The sequence below is a fragment of the Bos indicus x Bos taurus genome, chromosome 10 (assembly GCF_003369695.1).
Source record: "Bos indicus x Bos taurus breed Angus x Brahman F1 hybrid chromosome 10, Bos_hybrid_MaternalHap_v2.0, whole genome shotgun sequence".
Lineage (NCBI taxonomy): Eukaryota > Metazoa > Chordata > Mammalia > Artiodactyla > Bovidae > Bos > Bos indicus x Bos taurus.
In genome coordinates this window covers 24,251,972-24,271,122 of record NC_040085.1, presented here as the reverse complement: position 1 = coordinate 24,271,122, position 19,151 = coordinate 24,251,972, and the positions used below count along the sequence as shown (strand labels likewise).

General features: G+C 36.8%; 1 protein-coding gene across 1 annotated transcript in view; it reads left to right on the top strand.

Moving 5' to 3' along the window:
- AQR (aquarius intron-binding spliceosomal factor) overlaps positions 1-19,151 on the top strand; it is an 86,930-nt gene that overhangs the window by 60,217 nt on the left and 7,562 nt on the right. Inside the window, exons 27-34 of the mRNA XM_027553475.1 lie at positions 1,382-1,519; positions 4,040-4,111; positions 5,114-5,301; positions 5,995-6,166; positions 8,003-8,173; positions 10,014-10,099; positions 14,894-15,068; positions 15,748-15,861. Coding sequence (XP_027409276.1) covers positions 1,382-1,519; positions 4,040-4,111; positions 5,114-5,301; positions 5,995-6,166; positions 8,003-8,173; positions 10,014-10,099; positions 14,894-15,068; positions 15,748-15,861 — 1,116 coding nt within the window. The remainder of the gene's footprint in view (positions 1-1,381; positions 1,520-4,039; positions 4,112-5,113; positions 5,302-5,994; positions 6,167-8,002; positions 8,174-10,013; positions 10,100-14,893; positions 15,069-15,747; positions 15,862-19,151) is intronic.

The following is a 19,151-nucleotide window of genomic DNA, read 5'->3' as shown; positions in this document are numbered from 1 at the left end:
AGGTACTCTGCATGGCTCGTTTACTCCTTACATCCATCTATTGTCAATTCCCCTACTCTGCTCTGGGATCCTCTGCCATGGTCTGGACTGAGACTGGTCCTTGGAGTTTTGATTTCCCAGCCTCTCATGTCAGCTGACTTCTGGCTGGGTTTAGCCAATGAGAAATGTGACAAAAATAGAGGAAAGAAGGAAGCCAGGATTTTTCACCACCAGCTCTCTGGCCTGGGGTTTCATCCCTTACATGACTTCAGTTTCTGCTGACCTGGTCCACTGCTGTTCCAGCTTATAATGATACCTCAGGTTCTGGGCTTAGATAACACTTCCTCCTCTTTATCCTTCCTAGCCTACCGGAGAAGGCAATGGCACCCCACTCCAATACTCTTGCCTGGAAAATCCCATGGACGGAGGAGCCTGGTAGGCTGCAGTCCATGGGGTCGCTAAGAGTCAGACACGACTGAGCGACTTCACTTTCACTTTTCTCTTTCATGCATTGGAGAGGGAAATGGCAACCCACTCCAGTGTTCTTGCCTGGAGAATCCCAGGGACGGGGGAGCCTGGTGGGCTTCTGTCTGTGGGCTTCCGTTTATGGGATCGCACAGAGTCTGACACGACTGAAGCGACTTAGCGGCAGCAGCCTACAGATGGTCATAATATTCTGCTGTTGCCAATCTCTGGGTTACTTCACCATTTGCTGGTTGGCTTTTCTACTCCTCCATCACCTGCATAATGGGTTCCTTGCAGTAAATTCCTTTCATTATGAATGCTTGACATAGTGTCTGTTTTCCTGTAGGTACAAGGGTGATTGATATTCAGTATTCTTGTTGATACAGTAAATATTTTACCTTATACAAAAAAATCAGTCCAAATTGTAGCTTTAATATCAGTTATTATTTGAACTTAATTAGTAACTTATTAATCGTGGACAGAATTGTTCTGTCAGTTCAGTTCAGTCACTCAGTCGGGTCCGACTCTTTGTGACCCCATGGACTGCAGCACGCCAGGCTTCCCTGTCCTTCACCAACTTCCAGAGCTTGCTCAAGTTCATGTTCATCGAGTTGGATGATAGGCCTAGTTTATGCTGCTGCAGCTAAGTTGTGTCTGACTCTCTAAGCCTATGGACTGCAACCCACTAGGCTCCTCTGTCCATGAGATTCTCCAGGCAAGAATACTGAAGTGGGTTGCCATGTCCTCCTCCAGGGGATCTTTTCAACCCGGGGATCAAACATCTCACGTCTTACCTGCATTGGCAGGTGGGTTCTTTACTACTGGCACCACCGAGATATTTATATTAAGGTTGTACATAAAGTCTCATAAACTGGATTATTGAACGTATACATGATTTTCCTAAAACAAGTATCTCATTGTTTCCCCACTCCCATAGGAATTCAGAGCCTCTGAACTGCTTCGAAGTGGACTAGACAGATCTAAATACCTTTTGGTGAAAGAAGCCAAAATCATTGCTATGACCTGTACTCATGCTGCCTTAAAACGACATGATTTGGTCAAGTTAGGTTTCAAGGTAAAGACTTGTATTTTAGTTTCTTAATTCATCTTTGCAGCTGTTAGTTCCTTTCTTTTCTCTTCTCTCCTTAGTACTTGGCCCTTTCCCTTGAATGTTTGCTTCTTACTGAAGTTTGCATGTATAATTACTTTAAAATGTTTCTAAAGTGATAATAGTCTCCCATGTTTATACGATTAGTAAACTGTCATAAATCTAATTTTTCTAAATTTAGTTATTAGATGCATTAATATGTCTTTAAAGTAACATTATAGCCATATGACTATCTAAATAACTTCTAATACTTTTTAAGGTAAATTAACTTACTTTTACTGTGTTAAAAGAATCTCCAAACAGAACTAAAAACTTGATAAAAACATTCGACAGTGTTTTTCACCTATTAGAAATCTGTATGCTTGCCTTATTTACCTTTTAAGCACTCATCCACTGCAGTTATTTGTTCATTCAGTAAATGAAAAGTGTTCTGTATGAGGAGATGGAAACACTTGTTTAGACTGTCAACCAAGATATTTAAATGACTCCATCTCAGGATAAGGACTGGAGAGCCAAGGGTAAAGACAGCCTGTTACTTGTCGCTCAGTTGAAATGTAACGTAATAATTGATCAGTAAATTTGAGTTTGCAGACACTTTGTGACTTTGCTAGTGGTACTGACTAAGCTCTGATTTTAATGCAAATCATTTAACTTCCCTCCAGCTGGTTTATCTGATGTTATTAGTGTTTTGTATACTGGTTTGAATTCAAAGTTAGCAAAACACTTGTTATGGATGAATATAGCTGACTTTTTAAGTTTATGAGGTCACTGGAAGATAAGTGCTAAATAAATTCAAGGTGATAGAATTGTTGCAATCTTGGATTAAAGTTTCCTCAGCTAGAAGGTAGGACAAATATGATAATTTATTAAAAGGTAGTGTGAACTTAACCTAGTGGTGTGAACTTACCTTTTGCAAATTAGTGAAAATTCTGCACCTAAATATTTTGTTCTTGCTTTGGGCTGACACATAAAATATACTTTGGATTTGCTATTAAAGCATATTACTTTTCACAACACAGGGAAATGATACAGTCTAAACTGAGCATTTTATGCTCTCATGCACCTGTTCACTTGCCTAATCTACAAAACATTACTTGTAGCTTATCACATTTTCATTAATCATTTTCTTACACTGTGCTAGTAAGATAGATACTGTGAGTGCTGAGGGTATCCCTTAACATTACTCCCCACTCCCCAATTATCTAGTCTTTCAACTCTTTTAATATTTCCTTTGTCCTTTTCATTTATATCAATAAAAAATGCTAAATTTCCATTTTAGGCATTGTCTTTTGATTCTGTGTTGTCTCCAAGGAGACATGCAAGCATTTTTGTGTACTCTTTTCCTTCCTTAATATACCCAGTATAGTTGTATCATAATTTTGCTTTGCAATTAAAATCTCCTTTTTAACAGGAGCTATAGATATATTTTTATAAGTTAAATCACTTTAGATTTTCAGAGTGGTTTCTCAGGAAGGAGTCTCTTTAAGCTGTCATCTTTGAGCTTTTCCCATTCTGTTCTCCATATTGTGTCTATCACCTTGAGACCCCACGTGGGAACTTCTGAGAAAATATGACTCTTTGAACCCCCTCCTCCTAGGTTTCCACCAGGATGACCTAACTAATCATTGTAATAGGGAAATTTAGCATCAGATAGAGCTAGAGAAGATACCTACCCACATGCCTAAAACTTAAGGTAATTTCACTAGAAAACAGTACAGAATTGAGCCTTAAATTTCATCATGTCCAATAGAAATCCAGCTACCAGTCTTGAACAAATACAAGCATATTTTGGTAAAAATGAGTAGCACAAAAACTGCTGCTGCTAAGTCACCTCAGTCGTCTCTGACTCTGCGACCCCATAGACAGCAGCCCACCAGGCTCCTCTGTCCCTGGGATTCTCCAGGCAAGAATACTGGAGTGGGTTGCCATTTCCTTCTCCAGCACAGAAACCAGAGGATATATAAACAATTAACTTAAAAGAAAAAAAGTTAATTAAGCATTAAGAGTAAATATACTCCCCCTACCATCCACTTCCTTGAAAAAAAATCAGGGGAGAAAACTTTGAAAATAGAAAACAAAGGAAGTCTACTTTGTGCTTAGAGTCTCAAAGAAGGTATTTTATGAGGAATAGGATATCATACTATAAATAGCAATCAGAATTAGAAGAGGAAGGGAAAGATAAAACCTGAGGAGAATAAATCTAGAAGAAATTGAGCAGATAGAAGATTCACAAAGAATGAAATTTCCTTCGTTTGGAGCAAGACTTGATTTTTCATTATTTTATAGATACACAGTGCCTAACATTCCTGGAAATGAGTATTCAAGCACAGTGGTAAAGAAGATCATGAACTTTCTGTTTGAATAATTTGTATGTTATTTTTATCTGAATTATTTGAGAGGTTTGGGGATGCTTATTACAGTCATGGTGGTAGCTGTTTGGGTTTCAAACTGTCTGTTTCACAAGCTTTCTTTTTCTCCATTTCTCAGTATGACAACATTTTAATGGAGGAAGCTGCTCAGATTCTGGAGATAGAAACTTTTATACCTCTTCTTCTACAGGTAAGATACTGAAATTGAGACAAAGTAGAGGTTTAAGAATTCTGGAGGGTGGAATCAGAAAACTAGAGTTTGGAGGTGCTGATTGCTATGATTATGTATTCTCCTTAACTTCGTGATGTTTAGTATTCTATTTTAAGCATATAAACTTCCTTTAATCTATTCACTGGTTATTGAGTAGTTTGTATTATTGGGAGTACTATATAAAAATTCATAGTTTGTCTCTAAGTTTTGAAAAGACAGCAATTTTTCTCAAAAAAATTACATTTTTATGCAGTTTGGAGGGAAGACGAGCTTTTTTTTCATTTCTTTTAGAGTTGTTTCTGGAATTATTTTTGATCCCTGGGTACATTATTTTTCTTTATTTTATACCTGAAATGTTTTAGTTAAATGATGATGTTTAAGGATGTTTTCTTTTATTGTACAATAGTCTTTACTATGGAAGTGTTAAAAAAAAAAATGTGGAATTCATGATTGAAGAACAGAGGCTCCTCTAATTTATAGATAATTGGGTTCCAAAAGTTGTTTTATAAAGCCAAGTTATCTGGTATTTTTATTTTATCAAAATATGTTTCAAGAAACAAGGAGACATGTAGAGTAGGAAATTGAAGTAATAGAGTAGGAAATTATAGAAGGTATAGTTTCTGCTGCCTGTAATTGTGATACAATTTGACATCTTTCTATTTCCCTGCTTGGGCATCTGTTTCTGTGCACCCTTTGCCTGATTAGGACCTAAGCCTCCCAGACCTCTTTGGGTTACCCTGTGTAGGGTGAGTCCATGCCTGCCTTCTCAATCCTTCCAGCCTCCCTCACACACTGTCAGTGGGTGGTACCCATACAAGTCATTCTGTAAATTTGCCAGATTCTTCTCTGTGGAACTGGTGAATGGCAAGAATTAGTAAACAGTTAAAGCCCATGTGAATAGCAACAATCTTGTGCCATGAATTAGAGATTAACAGGGTACTACATTAATTATTTTGCCATTTCCCCACTTTTTATTCCTAGAATCCTCAGGATGGTTTTAGCCGACTAAAACGCTGGATTATGATTGGTGATCATCACCAGTTACCTCCAGTCATTAAGAACATGGCCTTTCAGAAGTATTCAAACATGGAGCAGTCCCTCTTCACTCGCTTTGTCAGGGTTGGAGTTCCTACTGTAGACCTTGATGCCCAGGGGAGGGCCAGAGCAAGGTAAAGGAGACTGGGCAATGGGAGACGGGAGCAGGGGACTGGATGTTAGGGATACTACTCCTGTTTAAGGACATCAGTTCCATGATCCAACTATTCAATAGCATCTTCTGTATAGACTCTTAGCACTCTCTGCTATCTAGGAACTTGCCTGGATACACATCTACAAATTGGAAAATACCTTTATTGCCTTCAGCGTGGGTTGTGAATTGAACAAATGAGTTCCTTCATTTTATTCGTTGAGATTAATTTAAGTGACTTATAAACTAAGGGCTTCCTTTCACTGTTACCTCCTTTTTCTGCATGGCCCCAAAAGACATATGATTAATATCACTTTGAAATCTAAAGCTAGAGATGAACAAGAAGAGAACACACTAATTCTTATTCATAAAATATATAGGTTCCCTCTCAGAGTTACTTGTAGTACTTGTAGTTGATTTTCTTATTTAAGGAATAAAGATAGCATTTACCTTAGAAAACATAATAGAGTTATCATTTCTGTAATATACAGTCTCCTGATTTGCTTGATGGTAGGGAGACAAAGGTTCCGAAAACATTATTGCTAAAACAATGAGCACAAAGTAGGTAATATGGAAATTAACAGGAAGAACCCAGTTCCTTAGAAACCCCCTTAGGCGTATTAAAAGGGAATGCACACTGCTAATGTTTCCTGTTGGGGGGATTTGTCTTTGAAAGCTTGTGCAACCTCTACAACTGGCGGTATAAGAATCTAGGAAACTTACCCCATGTGCAGCTCTTGCCGGAGTTCAGTACAGCCAATGCTGGCTTGCTCTATGACTTCCAGCTCATTAATGTTGAAGATTTTCAGGGAGTTGGAGAATCTGAGCCTAATCCTTACTTTTATCAGGTAAGAAAAAACAAGAAACTTTTACGTTTATTTTGTATTTTCCTGGCTTACTATCTGAATTAGTATTACTGAACCATTTAGCCAACCACTGAATAAAGGAAAGTTAGATTTCCACTTCACAGACAACACACACTTTTCTGTTTCAAATGGATTAAAAATATATAAACCAAAGAAAAGAAACAGTAAACATACTAGAAAGAAGAAAATATTGATAAATATATAATGTTGGGATGAGAAAGGTTTTTTAAGCTTACAAAATCCAAAATCAAAGAAAAATACTGATTTAGAACAGAATTTATTTTCATCATTTAACAAACAATTAACAGCCAATAGAAAAATATAATAAGGACAAGAATATACAGTTCACAAAGATACATGTATAGCAAGTATAAATCACTGGAGCATATTTTCACCTCTGTTGGGTTAGGTTTGGGAAATTCTATACTCATGCAATGCTAGTAGGAAAGTTATGTGGTGGACATATTCTTAGTACTTATTAAAAGCAATATTCTTACTTCTATGAATTTATCCTTTAAAAAATAGACAAACTTGCAAAGACTTATATGGTAAAATGTTCAACACATCTTCCTTTACTTCAAATTATTTTGGAAAAGAAAAACAACCTAAATGTTATCAATAGGAATTAATTACACCTTTAGCTATTCCATATAATACTGAATAGCCACTAAGAATAATATTATAACTTGGTTTACTGACAAGGAGAATTTTTATGCTATCAGGTCAGTTCAGTCGCTCAGTTGTGTCCAATTCTTTGCGACCCCATGAACCACAGCACTCCAGGCCTCCCTGTCCATCACCAATTCCCGGAGTCCACCCAAACCCATGTCCATCGAGTCAGTGATGCCATCCAACTATCTCATCCTCTGTCGTCCCTTTCTCCTCCTGCCTTCAATCTTTCCCAACATCAGGGTCTTTTCAAATGAGTCAGCTTTTCGCATCAGGTGGCCAAAGTATTGGAGTTTCAGCTTCAACATCAGTCCTTCCAATGAACACCAAGGACTGATCTCCTTTAGGATGGACTGGTTGTATCTCCTTGCATTCCAAGGGACTCTCAAGAGTCTTCTCCAACACCACAGTTCAAAAGCATCAAATCTTCGATGCTCAGTTTTCTTTATAGTCCATCTCTCACATCCATACATGACCACTGGAAAAACCATAGCCTTGGCTAGACGGACCTTTGTTGGCAAAGTAATGTCTTTGCTTTTTAAGATGCTGTCTAGGTTGGTCATAACTTTCCTTCCAAGGAGTAAGCGTCTTTTAATTTCATGGCTGCAGTCACCATCTGCAGTGATTTTTATGCTATATTAATGAAAAAATCAGGTTGCAAAGTGTATCTATAGTATCCCACTTTGTTTTTTAAAAACAAGACATACATATAGAAATACGGACAGATAATTACCACATATGGTATTTTCATGTATCATTGTTAATTTAGGATAAGTTAATTGCTCAGTTTTATGAGAGATATTCACTTGTCCAAGATAGTAACTTGTCACTTCTTGAGGTGTGATGAACGAGCAAATTGTACTAGTTAACTTTTCTCTATATGTGCTGCATGCTTAAGTCACTTCAGTCGTGTGCAGCTCTTTATGATATGGACTGCCAGGCTCCTCTGTCCATGGGATTCTTTAGGCAAGAATACTGACATGGGTTGCCCTGCCCTCTTCCAGGCAATCTGCCCAACCCAGGGATCAAACCCGCGTCTCTTAGGTCTCCTGCATTGGCAAGCAGATTCCTTACCACTAGCCTGGAAAGCCCTGATTTTTGTCTATAAAGGGAAATAAATGCACAATCTGATTAATGTTTTCGTTACAGAATCTTGGAGAGGCAGAATACGTAGTGGCACTTTTTATGTACATGTGCTTACTTGGCTACCCTGCTGACAAGATCAGCATTCTGACAACGTATAATGGGCAAAAGCATCTTATTCGTGACATCATCAACAGACGATGCGGGAGCAATCCATTGATTGGAAGACCGAATAAGGTAATTTTATAATATGTTCTGTCATTCATGTTGCTGGCAATATAGAAAGATTTATATTTGAGTTATTTATGTTGTTCTACTTTGCTATCTCCTTTTAAAATATGTGATAAAATGAAATAATAAGAACTCTGTAAGTTATTCTCTGACACTTCTGACAGTGTTGTTGATTTACTGTGAATGTCTGTCTCACCTATCACATGGAAGATTTTTGTTGATAGTAACCAGAAATAACTGTTTCTAAAACTTTTTGTTGGTAAATGATATCTAATTATATATGTCCTTTACAATAGAAATAGGAATTGTAGCATTTTTTTATCTTATTTTACAAAGGTATAATTCATACTGCTTCTTAGTGTGTGTGTGTCTCTGTGTGCATGTATACACGCATAAGAAAGTGTTTTTCTTGGGGATAAAGGAAAATCAAGTATAGTCAGACCTCAGGATTTTTTTTATTATTTTTTTTGTTTCTTATGTTATATGACAGAGTGATATCAAATAAAAATGAAGATCCCTGATTTTATCAATAAAAGTTAGAAAAATTAGAATAACAAAATGTAAATATAGTATTAGTAATGAAGAAATTAGGACTTTGGTTGTGAACGTAGCTGTATAAAGCTCTTTCGTCTTTTCTTGGAAATCATCCACAAGTAAGAGGAAAATGGGAGGGGGAGAAAACAAATGACACTTTTAGTGAGACGGCGTGTAACTCAAGATCGGGAAGAAAATGTAGGGGAAGAGAATCGAGGGGATCAGTCTTGAAAGGGACAGCAAAAACACACTTTCTGAAAGTGAGTGGCATACTTTGAAGTGTAAGAGCCACATTCCTACTCAACAGTGGATGTGGGTATTGGGGTGAGCAGAAGCCTTTCAGGTCCCAGATTGGTTCAGAGGAAACTATAGGTGAAAAATATTTGGGAAAAAAAGACTGTCTGTAGTAACAGTGAAAAAGAGGACCATCTGTTGTGAAAATCACTGAGCCTTTAGGAAACAGTTGTGCTCACCCCAGCCTATCTTCTTTATTAATACATAGTTAATCTAAGAAACCCACTTAATCAGTGGTGAAATAGAGGGGAAAAGGAAACTAGCACAAGCTCAATTTATAAACACACTAGTTGATAAGATAACATACTCCAGAAAGCATGTTGGCCTAGAACAGATGAAAATGTTGAATGCATACTTGGGTATGAATTTTAAAATGCTTAATGAAGTAGCCACTTCTGTAAGGGAAGGCTACAAAACAAAGAAATTGAAGAACCCAGGAAGAGATAAAATGGAAACTAGCAGAAAGTAAAATAAAATCAGAGCTGGAGACAAAAGGAATGGGGAGGAACAGATACTGTGGAACATTCCATAAGGGATATAGAGAGTGAAAATGAAAAACTAATAACTTTGAAATATAGAAAGTTTAGAAATATAAGAATCTCTATCTCTGTTCTTTTACTTATAAGTAACAAAAGAAACTTAATAAGGAAAGTTACTCTCTCTTGTATCAAGAAGATAAAAGGGATACTAGGTATATAATGAACAAAGATGGTCCCTGCTTTCATGGGCTGAGTAGTCTAGTAGAGGGAAGACTATTAAAACCACAAATAGTTACTTCCTTATCCAGAGTTAAAGATGAGTGCTCTAAGTGTGACATAGGGACATAGCCTAATCTAGTTACCATGGTTTATTTCATAGGGTTCATTTACTTGTTCCTTCAGTTCCAACTATATAGTTATGTTCTTTGGGGATTGATTATTTTAAGGATAAGATTTTTATTTCTAGCATATTATTTTAATGATCTCTCACGAGTTTTTGCTTTTGAAAATCTACCACATTCCCCTTTTTTTCCTCCCAGGTGACAACTGTTGACAGATTTCAAGGTCAACAGAATGACTACATTCTTCTGTCTCTAGTACGAACCAGGGCAGTGGGCCATCTGAGGTATGTAAGCAAGCATTTTTATAATAGTGTTGAATCTTACTATCTGCTTCAGTTTTGAGCTTTCATAGCTAAGTAGTTTTCAGGTTTAATTGTTATAGTTAATTGTTATGGCAATTTTTGGTGCTTTTTGTTGGAATGTAACAGTATCATATTCTTTGTGTAATCATTGCCAGTGCTTCTGAATTTTTTGAATCTTAAATATTTTAGTCATTTTAACTTTTTTTCTCTTCAGGAGCATTCAGAGATAGCATTTGATCATAAAATATTATACATACACACATATATTTATATATATGTATCCTATATCTGTTTGAAATTTAATGTAAGAAATTAAAGGAGGTAAAGTGGTAAAAAGTCTCAAGTAAATTTTTCATTGCACAGGATTTCTGACTTTACCCGGCACAGTCTTTTAGCTCAGTGTTAGAGAGGATAAAGGAACCATTTGTTCTCTCAGGATTAAGAATTGTCAAAACAAACAGTAACCTATTTTTATCATTTATTGTGATGTATTTATGTGCTGGAGATTTTGTGGGAATAATATCTCCTTATTACAAAGCAGCCATTTAGTTTTATATAAACCTTCATCTCATATGACTTACTAGCAAAAATGTAAGGAGAGTTCATTTTATTATTTTATTTAATGGATATATAAAGAAAATTCTGTATGCTCTCTTAATGTTGTCATTAAGTCAAGATCTATTTGATATTTAACCCAGAGTGCTCATGTTCCACTAAGCCAATAACTTTTATGTAGGAGTAAACAAAAGATGTAATGTTTCAAGAAATAATTTCAAGACTATAACATTCTAAAATACAGTTTATTTTTACTTAAGTGTCAAACATGTTTTTGGAAACTAACTTTTCTAAAAAGCAGTTCCCTTTCCACATTGAAATTTATAGCTGCTGCTAAATAGGGCATCATTATGATTTACCTAGTTAAAATCTCTTTATCCAGGCTCACAGTATGAAGACAAGAATACTGCTTCCTCCTCTCCCCACCTTTTCTCTAACTCTGTAGTACTTTTGTCTTTTCCACATTCCCATGACTTTATCTCTATGCTGTTCTTTACCTGACTTTTCCAAAAACTCAACTAAATAAAGAGAAAGATGATGATAATAAAATGCTTATAAATGAAGACTTAAAAAAGAACCTGATTTCATTATTGTCTCACATATCCAGCTTTTCTTTATCCAAATAAATTAATCCTCTTTATATCTGCCAAACTTTTGTTTTGGAAGTTCAGCTTCTTCGGTGGCTGCTGGTGATAGTGATGGTAGTTTTATTGAAGCACAGAGGGGGGAAAACTTAATTTGCCAATTACCTGTAATTCAGCTATCCAGATAGTTTAGGTATCTTAGTGAGAATTTTATCAAGCTCCTCATAGAATTTTTGGTTTGTAGATGCAGTCTTTTATGTCTTTGTTGTTTTTAAGAAGCAGTAAAATATTTTGTCTTTCAAATTTCAGGATACCAAGGAAACCTTCCATCTTCCATATTTTCTTCTTAGTAGCATTTTTATTGAGATATAATACACATGCTGTACAATTCAGTGTGTAAATAAACTATTTTTAAGTGTATAATTCAATGATTTTTTGTGTATAAATAAACTGTATTTTAAGTGTACAGTTCAGTGATTTTTTAGTATGTTCATAGAGTTATACAACTATATTCACAATTTTAGAACATTTTCTAAAATAGCAAGAGACCCTATACCTATCAGCGGTTACTCCCTTCCTCTCCCCGTCAAGTCCTTGGCAACCACTGTTCCACTTTGTCTATAGATTTGCCTGTTCTGGACACTTCATGTAAATGAAATTACTTGGCATAGTGTATTCAGGATTCATCCATGTTGTAGCATGTGTTGATACTTCATTCCTTTTAATTGCTAAATAACATTTTGTTTTGTGAATATTTTACATTTTATGTACCCATTCATCAGCTGATGGACGCCAGGATTGTTTCCACTTTGTGACTATTTGGACTGCTGTGAACATTCATGTACAAGTTTTTGTGTGAAACTATGTTTTCCTTTCTCTTGCGTGTATACCTAGGAGTAGAATTGCTGGGTCTTGTGGTAACTGTCTAACCCTTTAAGTTAGTGCCTGCCATATTTCTTTTACCCATCCAGATAGACTAAGCAGGTGGTTGTGTAGAAGCTAGACTATTCAGCTTTGGTTCCAGAGACCTGTTTTGGGACACTGTGGAGCTGTTCAGAAGCTAGAACAGTGAGACATTTCTGGTCCCTTTTCCAGCATTCATTGTTCTTGTCCCTACTGACTTGAATAGTCCAGCTACAAATAGAAATGCTTGTGACTCGTTCAGAGCAAGTCAGTGAAACTGTCCCCAGCCATCCTCTGGAGATCATGAAAGAAGGTAGCAGTTCCCATTGCCCCAGTTTCAAGTTACAGCTCCAAGGAACCCGATCTCTTCTTGCTGCCACCCTGTACTTTTTTTGCCTAGTAGTTTGATATGTTTGTGGTGTTTGATCATTCATTTAACAGATATTCTCAGATCCTTCTGTTATTTGGCCGTATGCTAGGTTCATGATATATAATGGTAAATCTAACATTCATTATCTCTCCCCCCATGAAGCTTAGAATCCAGTGGGGGAGACATTAAACATGTCTTTGGGAAATAGCTGCATTTGATTCTGCAGAAGATTTTAGTCTGTACAGTGGAGATGAGCGTAGTAGAGCCACTTAACTGCACTGCCGTACGGGGGACTAGAGGGCAGAGTTCCTCAGAGGAGCAAGTGTGCTGCCCTGCTGCCCCTGCAGTAGCGCTGTGGCTGTGCTCCGCCTAGAGACAGAGCCTTCTAGAAGGATGAGAGGAGGAGAACTGAATAAAGTTTTAATACTTGTGTGAGAGCTCATGCTAAGTATTTCTAGCATTGTACCTCTATTACTAGTTTTGGAACCACCCACCTATGGCATGACCCCTTGGGCTTCTAAGGAAGGTGGAGGAAGTGAAAAACAATTTGACTTGCAGTAACCTAAAGATAACATTTCTTTCAAGAATCCAGTGTGTCACAAATGTAGAAATTCATGAGAACTTCTGTAAAAGGGTATGCTTTCTCCTTCCACCTAAATGAATTTCTCTTAGTTCGTGTTGGTGGGGTATAGGGATTGTACACCCCTCAACATAACTGCTATTATATATTGATATTGTACAGTTCCTTCTGATAAGGGAAACTAGATCCTTATCAAGACCATTAAACAACAGAAAATGAGACTGAATAGAGATATTCCCCAAATATCTCACATTATGCAGAGACAAAAAGCCATTTGATAAATATTTCAATTCCCAATTCTCTGTCTGGTTATTATATGATCTTTGTAACATTTGGTCCCTATAACACTCTTTAACACTTTTTTTCAGGTATTAGGGATGCTTATACCAGATTTTGTTATTATTCATAAACATCATCTCTTTCGTAGAATACTCAAAAATTAAATAGCCATCTAACAGCATCTTAGGAAAACAAACTGTCCTCCATATTGAAAACGAAAGCCATGTTTTCTTACTAAAACACATTGTAACTAATGTGAAATAATGAAGTGAAATCAGGCTTGCATAGCTACTCTTTTATTGTTTTTTTTCTTTTTACAGTAGATCCTTGTTGTTTATCTGTTTAAATATAGCAGTCTATACTTATCAATCCTAAACTCCCAGTCTGTCCCTCCCCACCACCCTTTTCCCCAGGTAACCATGAGTTCATAATCTGTTTCTGTTTCTGTTTTGTAAATAAGTTCATTTGATTCAGGTAAATTCAGTAAAATTTTAAGAACATATTCTTCCTAAAAGATAAAGGAAACTGCCATCATTCATCATTTGGCCAGCTACCTGGGTAGCTGAAGCATGCATTTTGGCATTTTTATCACTGTTTATGTGAACACTGAGACCTATTATAAGCCAGGGATTGGGCGTAGGTACTAGAGTAAATGCATGAATAAGACACGATATTATTATATCATATCATCATTTTGTATTTATGTTTGTATTGTAATTATTATTATAAATATGTATAAAGCAGTGTGATTAGAGTTATCCAAGAAGTAAAATTTGACCTATTAACCTTGACAGAGCATGGGAATTTGGTGGGTGAAGTAGAGGAAGGGCTGGTTTGGATTGACTTAATGGTGGTGACACAGTAAATTGGTAACTAACAACTGAACTATTATTGCTACTTAAACCTTTTTTTAACTTATTTTATATTGGAGTATAGTCAATTAACAGTGTTATGATAGTTTCAGGTGGACAGCAAAGGAACTCAGCCATCCATATACATGTATGCATTCTTCCCCAAACTCCCCTCCCTTCCAGGCTGCCACATAACTTTGTATTTAAACCTTTTAAATCAGTGTATTGGTTATTTTGTGATTTCCCCCTACTCTCTCCACTCAGAAACACTTAGAAGTTGGTAATAAAGCATTAACTTCTTACTTGGTTAACTAGTTACATAGCACCCATTAACTTAATGCTTATCCTGTAAGTTTTTAAGAAACCTAACCTAACTCTTTATTTGGAGAAGGAAATGGCAACCCACTCCAGTACTCTTGCCTGGAGAATCCCAGGGACAGGGGAGCCTGGTGGGCTGCCATCTATGGGGTCACACAGAGTCGGACACGACTGAAGTGACTCAGCAGCAGTAGCAGCAGCAACTCTTTATTGCCACAGCTTAGCAGTAATATTTAGTAGAATGTTTACAAAATAAAAGGCTACATAAATATATTTTTAATCGTGATATATTTTTAATCGTGATATATTTTAATTAATTTTGTTTGTTTCTCAAAGGGATGTCCGTCGCTTAGTGGTTGCCATGTCTAGAGCCAGACTTGGACTCTATATCTTCGCCAGAGTATCCCTCTTCCAGAACTGTTTTGAACTAACTCCAGCTTTCAGCCAGCTCACAGCCCGCCCACTTCATTTGCATATAATTCCAACAGAACCTTTCCCAACCAGTAGAAAGGTAAGACTTCTTTCTTCATTGTGTGGGGCAACATTTATTTAGGTGACTGCATTGTTTGAGAGCACCACATAGGTCATCTGATCACTGGTTTAGAGTGCTCCTTACACTAAGGAACTGAATTAGATCTTCTATGTAAAAATAATACCAGCTATCATAGTAAGGAAATCCTTACTGGATTCTAACACTTACAGCTTAATGTCCTCTTACTGTTCTTACGTCCTCCAAACCCTAACAGTGTTCATACTTAAGTTGGAGACATAAACTTCTATTGAAGTGTTATCTTTCAGTGTTTTTCACTATATACTTAACTTTCTTTTTCTGTTTTTTAAAATTTATTACTGAAGTATAGTTGATTTACAGTGTTGTGCTAGTTTCTGGTATACAGCAAAGTGATTGAGTTATACATATATATACATTCTTCTTCATACTTTTTTCCATTGTGGTTTATCATGGGATATTAAATATAGCTCCCTGTGCTACACAGTATATTGTTTATCCATTCAATATATAATAGTTTGCATCTGCTAATCCCAAACTCCCAGTCCATACCTCCCTCACCCACTCCCTTGGCAACCACAAGTGTGTCTGTCTGTTCTTTCATAGATACGTTCATATGTGTCGTATTTTAGATTCCACATATAAGTGATTGTACTTAACTTTTCTTTTTGCCTTCTTCTAGAATGGAGAGAGACCATCCCATGAAGTACAGATAATAAAGAATATGCCCCAGATGGCAAACTTTGTATATAATATGTATATGCATTTGATACAGACCACACATCATTATCATCAGGTAAGTTTTCTCGGAATTGACTTACTATTGTTCTTGCTGTAGAATCTTCTCTGTTGGCAAATAAATCTTTAAAGTACTTGATTATTCCTTGTGAGACACCAGCTAAACCAAAGTAGATTGCTATTCATATAACATCTATATTTTAAAAACATCTTTTGTAGATACGATCTGGTATATAATAAATTCCACATATCTAAAGTATACAATGTGATATGTTCTGGTATTTGTATATACCCATGAAAAGCAAAGGAGAAAAGGAAAGATGTAAACATCTGAATGCAGAGTTCCAAAGAATAGCAAGAAGAGATAAGAAAGCCTTCTTCAGCAATCAATGCAAAGAAATAGAGGAAAACAACAGAATGGGAAAGACTAGGGATCTCTTCAAGAAAATCAGAGATACCAAAGGAACATTTCATGCAAAGATGGGCTCTATAAAGGACAGAAATGGTATGGACCTAACAGAAGCAGAAGATATTGAGAAGAGATGGCAAGAATACACAGAAGAACTGTACAAAAAGATCTTCACGACCCAGATAATCACGACGGTGTGATCACTGACCTAGAGCCTGATATCTTGGAATGTGAAGTCAAGTGGGCTTTAGAAAGCATCACTACGAACAAAGCTAGTGGAGGTGATGGAATTCCAGTTGAGCTCTTTCAAATCCTGAAGATGACGCTGTGAAAGTGCTGCACTCAATATGCCAGCAAATTTGGAAAACTCAGCAGTGGCCACAGGACTGGAAAAGGTCAGTTTTCATTCCAATTCCAAAGAAAGGCAATGCCAAAGAATGCTCAAACTACCGCACAATTGCACTCATCTCACATGCTAGTAAAGTAATGCTCAAAATTCTCCAAGCCGGGCTTCAGCAATATGTGAACCGTGAACTTCCTGATGTTCAAGCTGGTTTTAGAAAAGGCAGAGGAACCAGAGATCAAATTGCCAACATCCGCTGGATCATGGAAAAAGCAAGAGAGTTCCAGAAAAACATCTATTTCTGCTTTCTTGACTGTGCCAAAGCCTTTGACTGTGTGGATCACAATAAACTGTGGAAAATTCTGAAAGAGATGGGAATACCAGACCACCTGATCTGCCTCTTGAGAAATTTGTGTGTAGGTCAGGAAGCAACAGTTAGAACTGGACATGGAACAACAGACTGGTTCCAAATAGGAAAAGGAGTTCATCAAGGCTGTATATTGTCACCCTGTTTATTTAACTTATATGCAGAGTGCGTCATGAGAAACGCTGGACTGGAAGAAACACAAGCTGGAATCAAGATTGCAGGGAGAAATATCAATAACCTCAGATATGCAGATGACACCACCCTTATGGCAGAAAGTGAAGAGGAACTAAAAAGCCTCTTGATGAAAGTGAAAGAAGAGAGTGAAAAAGTTGGCTTAAAGCTCAGCATTCAGAAAACAAAGATCGTGGCATCTGGTCCCATCACTTCATGGGAAATAGATGGGGAAACAGTGGAAACAGAGTCAGACTTTATTTTTCTGGGCTCCAAAATAACTACAGATGGTGACTGCAGCCATGAAATTAAAAGACGCTTACTCCTTGGAAGGAAAGTTATGACCAACCTAGATAGCATATTCAAAAGCAGAGACAGCCTGGCGTGCTACGATTCATGGGGTCGCAGAGTCGGACATGACTGAGCGACTGATCTGATCTGATCTGATGACTAAAATTGAGATTATGAACAGATACATTATTCCCCCCCTCCAAAGTTTTCCATGTACACCTGAATAATCCCTCTCATCCCTCACCAGTTCTTATTCCACCTTCTCCAGGAAACTGAGGATCTACTTTCTGTCACAATAATTAGTCACCATATTTTAGATGTTTATGTAAATAGACTCAAACAACATGTACTCTTTTTCCCCTACCTGTTATTGCTCAGCATTATTTTAATATTCATTTGTACTTCAGAATGTATCAGTAGTCCTTTTCCTTTTATTGTTGAATAAGCAATCCATTATACAGATGTGCTAAGTTTACCCATTCATAATTGATGGACATTTGGGTTTGCCTCCAACATTGGCTCTTACAAATGAAACTACTATGAACATTCTCCTACAAGTCTTGTACCTTCTCTTTGGTAAATTTCTAGGAGTGGAATGGTTGGGTAGTATGGGAAGTATGTATTCAACTGTTTTTAAGAAACTGCCCACCTGTCTTACAAAGTTGTCGTTGGTCAGTTGCTAAGTCATATCCGTTTCTGCAGCACTGTGGACTGCGGCTCGCCAGGCTTCCCTGTCCTTCACTGTCTTCTGGAGTTTGCTCAAACTCATGTCCGTTGAGTCAGTGATGCCATGCAACCATCTCATCCTCTGTCACCCTATTCTCCTCATGCCCTCAAGTCTTCCCCAGCATCAAGGTCTTTTCCAATGAGTGGCTCTTCACATCAGGTGGCCAAAGTATTAGAACTTTGGCATCAGAACTTCCAGTGAACATTCAGGGTTGATTTCCTTTAGGATTGACTAGTTTGATCTCCTTGCTATCCAAGGGACCTCTCAAGAATCTTCTGTAGCACCACAATTCAATTCTTTGGCATTCAACCTTCGTTATGGTCCAACTCTCACATCCGTACATGACTACTGGAAAAACCATAGCTTTGACCATAGTCTTACAAAATTGTACTATTTTATATTCGCACCAGCAATGTGTGAGTGCTCACACATACTTACTCTTGATCTTTTTTATTTTAGCATTCCAGTAGGTATGTAGTGGTCTCATTGTGGTTTTAATTGGTGTTTCTCTAATAACTATTGATGAACATCTTTTCATGTGGTTATTTGCCTTCTGTATATCTTATGTGAGGATGTGTCTATTTAGATCTCTCACTCTTTTGGGTTGTTTTATTATTAATGAGTTTTGAGAGTTTTAAATTTTAATCTGACTACAAGTTCCTCATCAGATGTTTGTTTTTACAAATACTTCCTAGTCTGTGACTTTTTTTTTTTTTTTTTTTCATTTTTAGATGTCTTTCAAGTCCCAGTGTATCAAGTTGTTTCTTTGTGATTCATGCTTTTTGTGTCCTAAAAGCATTTAGCATTACCCAAAGTTATGGTTTTATTCCAGTGTTTCATTCTAGAAGTTTTATAGTTTTTTTGTTATATTTATAAGTATGATACATTGTGAGTTAATTTATTTGGTGCAAGAGTTGAATTTTGCTCATTTCCATGTGAACATCCAGTTATTTCAACACCATTTCCTGAGGAGGCTGTTTTTTCCCCTCTGTTGACCTGACTTTTTTTTTTTTTTTTTTTAGATTAAAAAAGCAATTTTT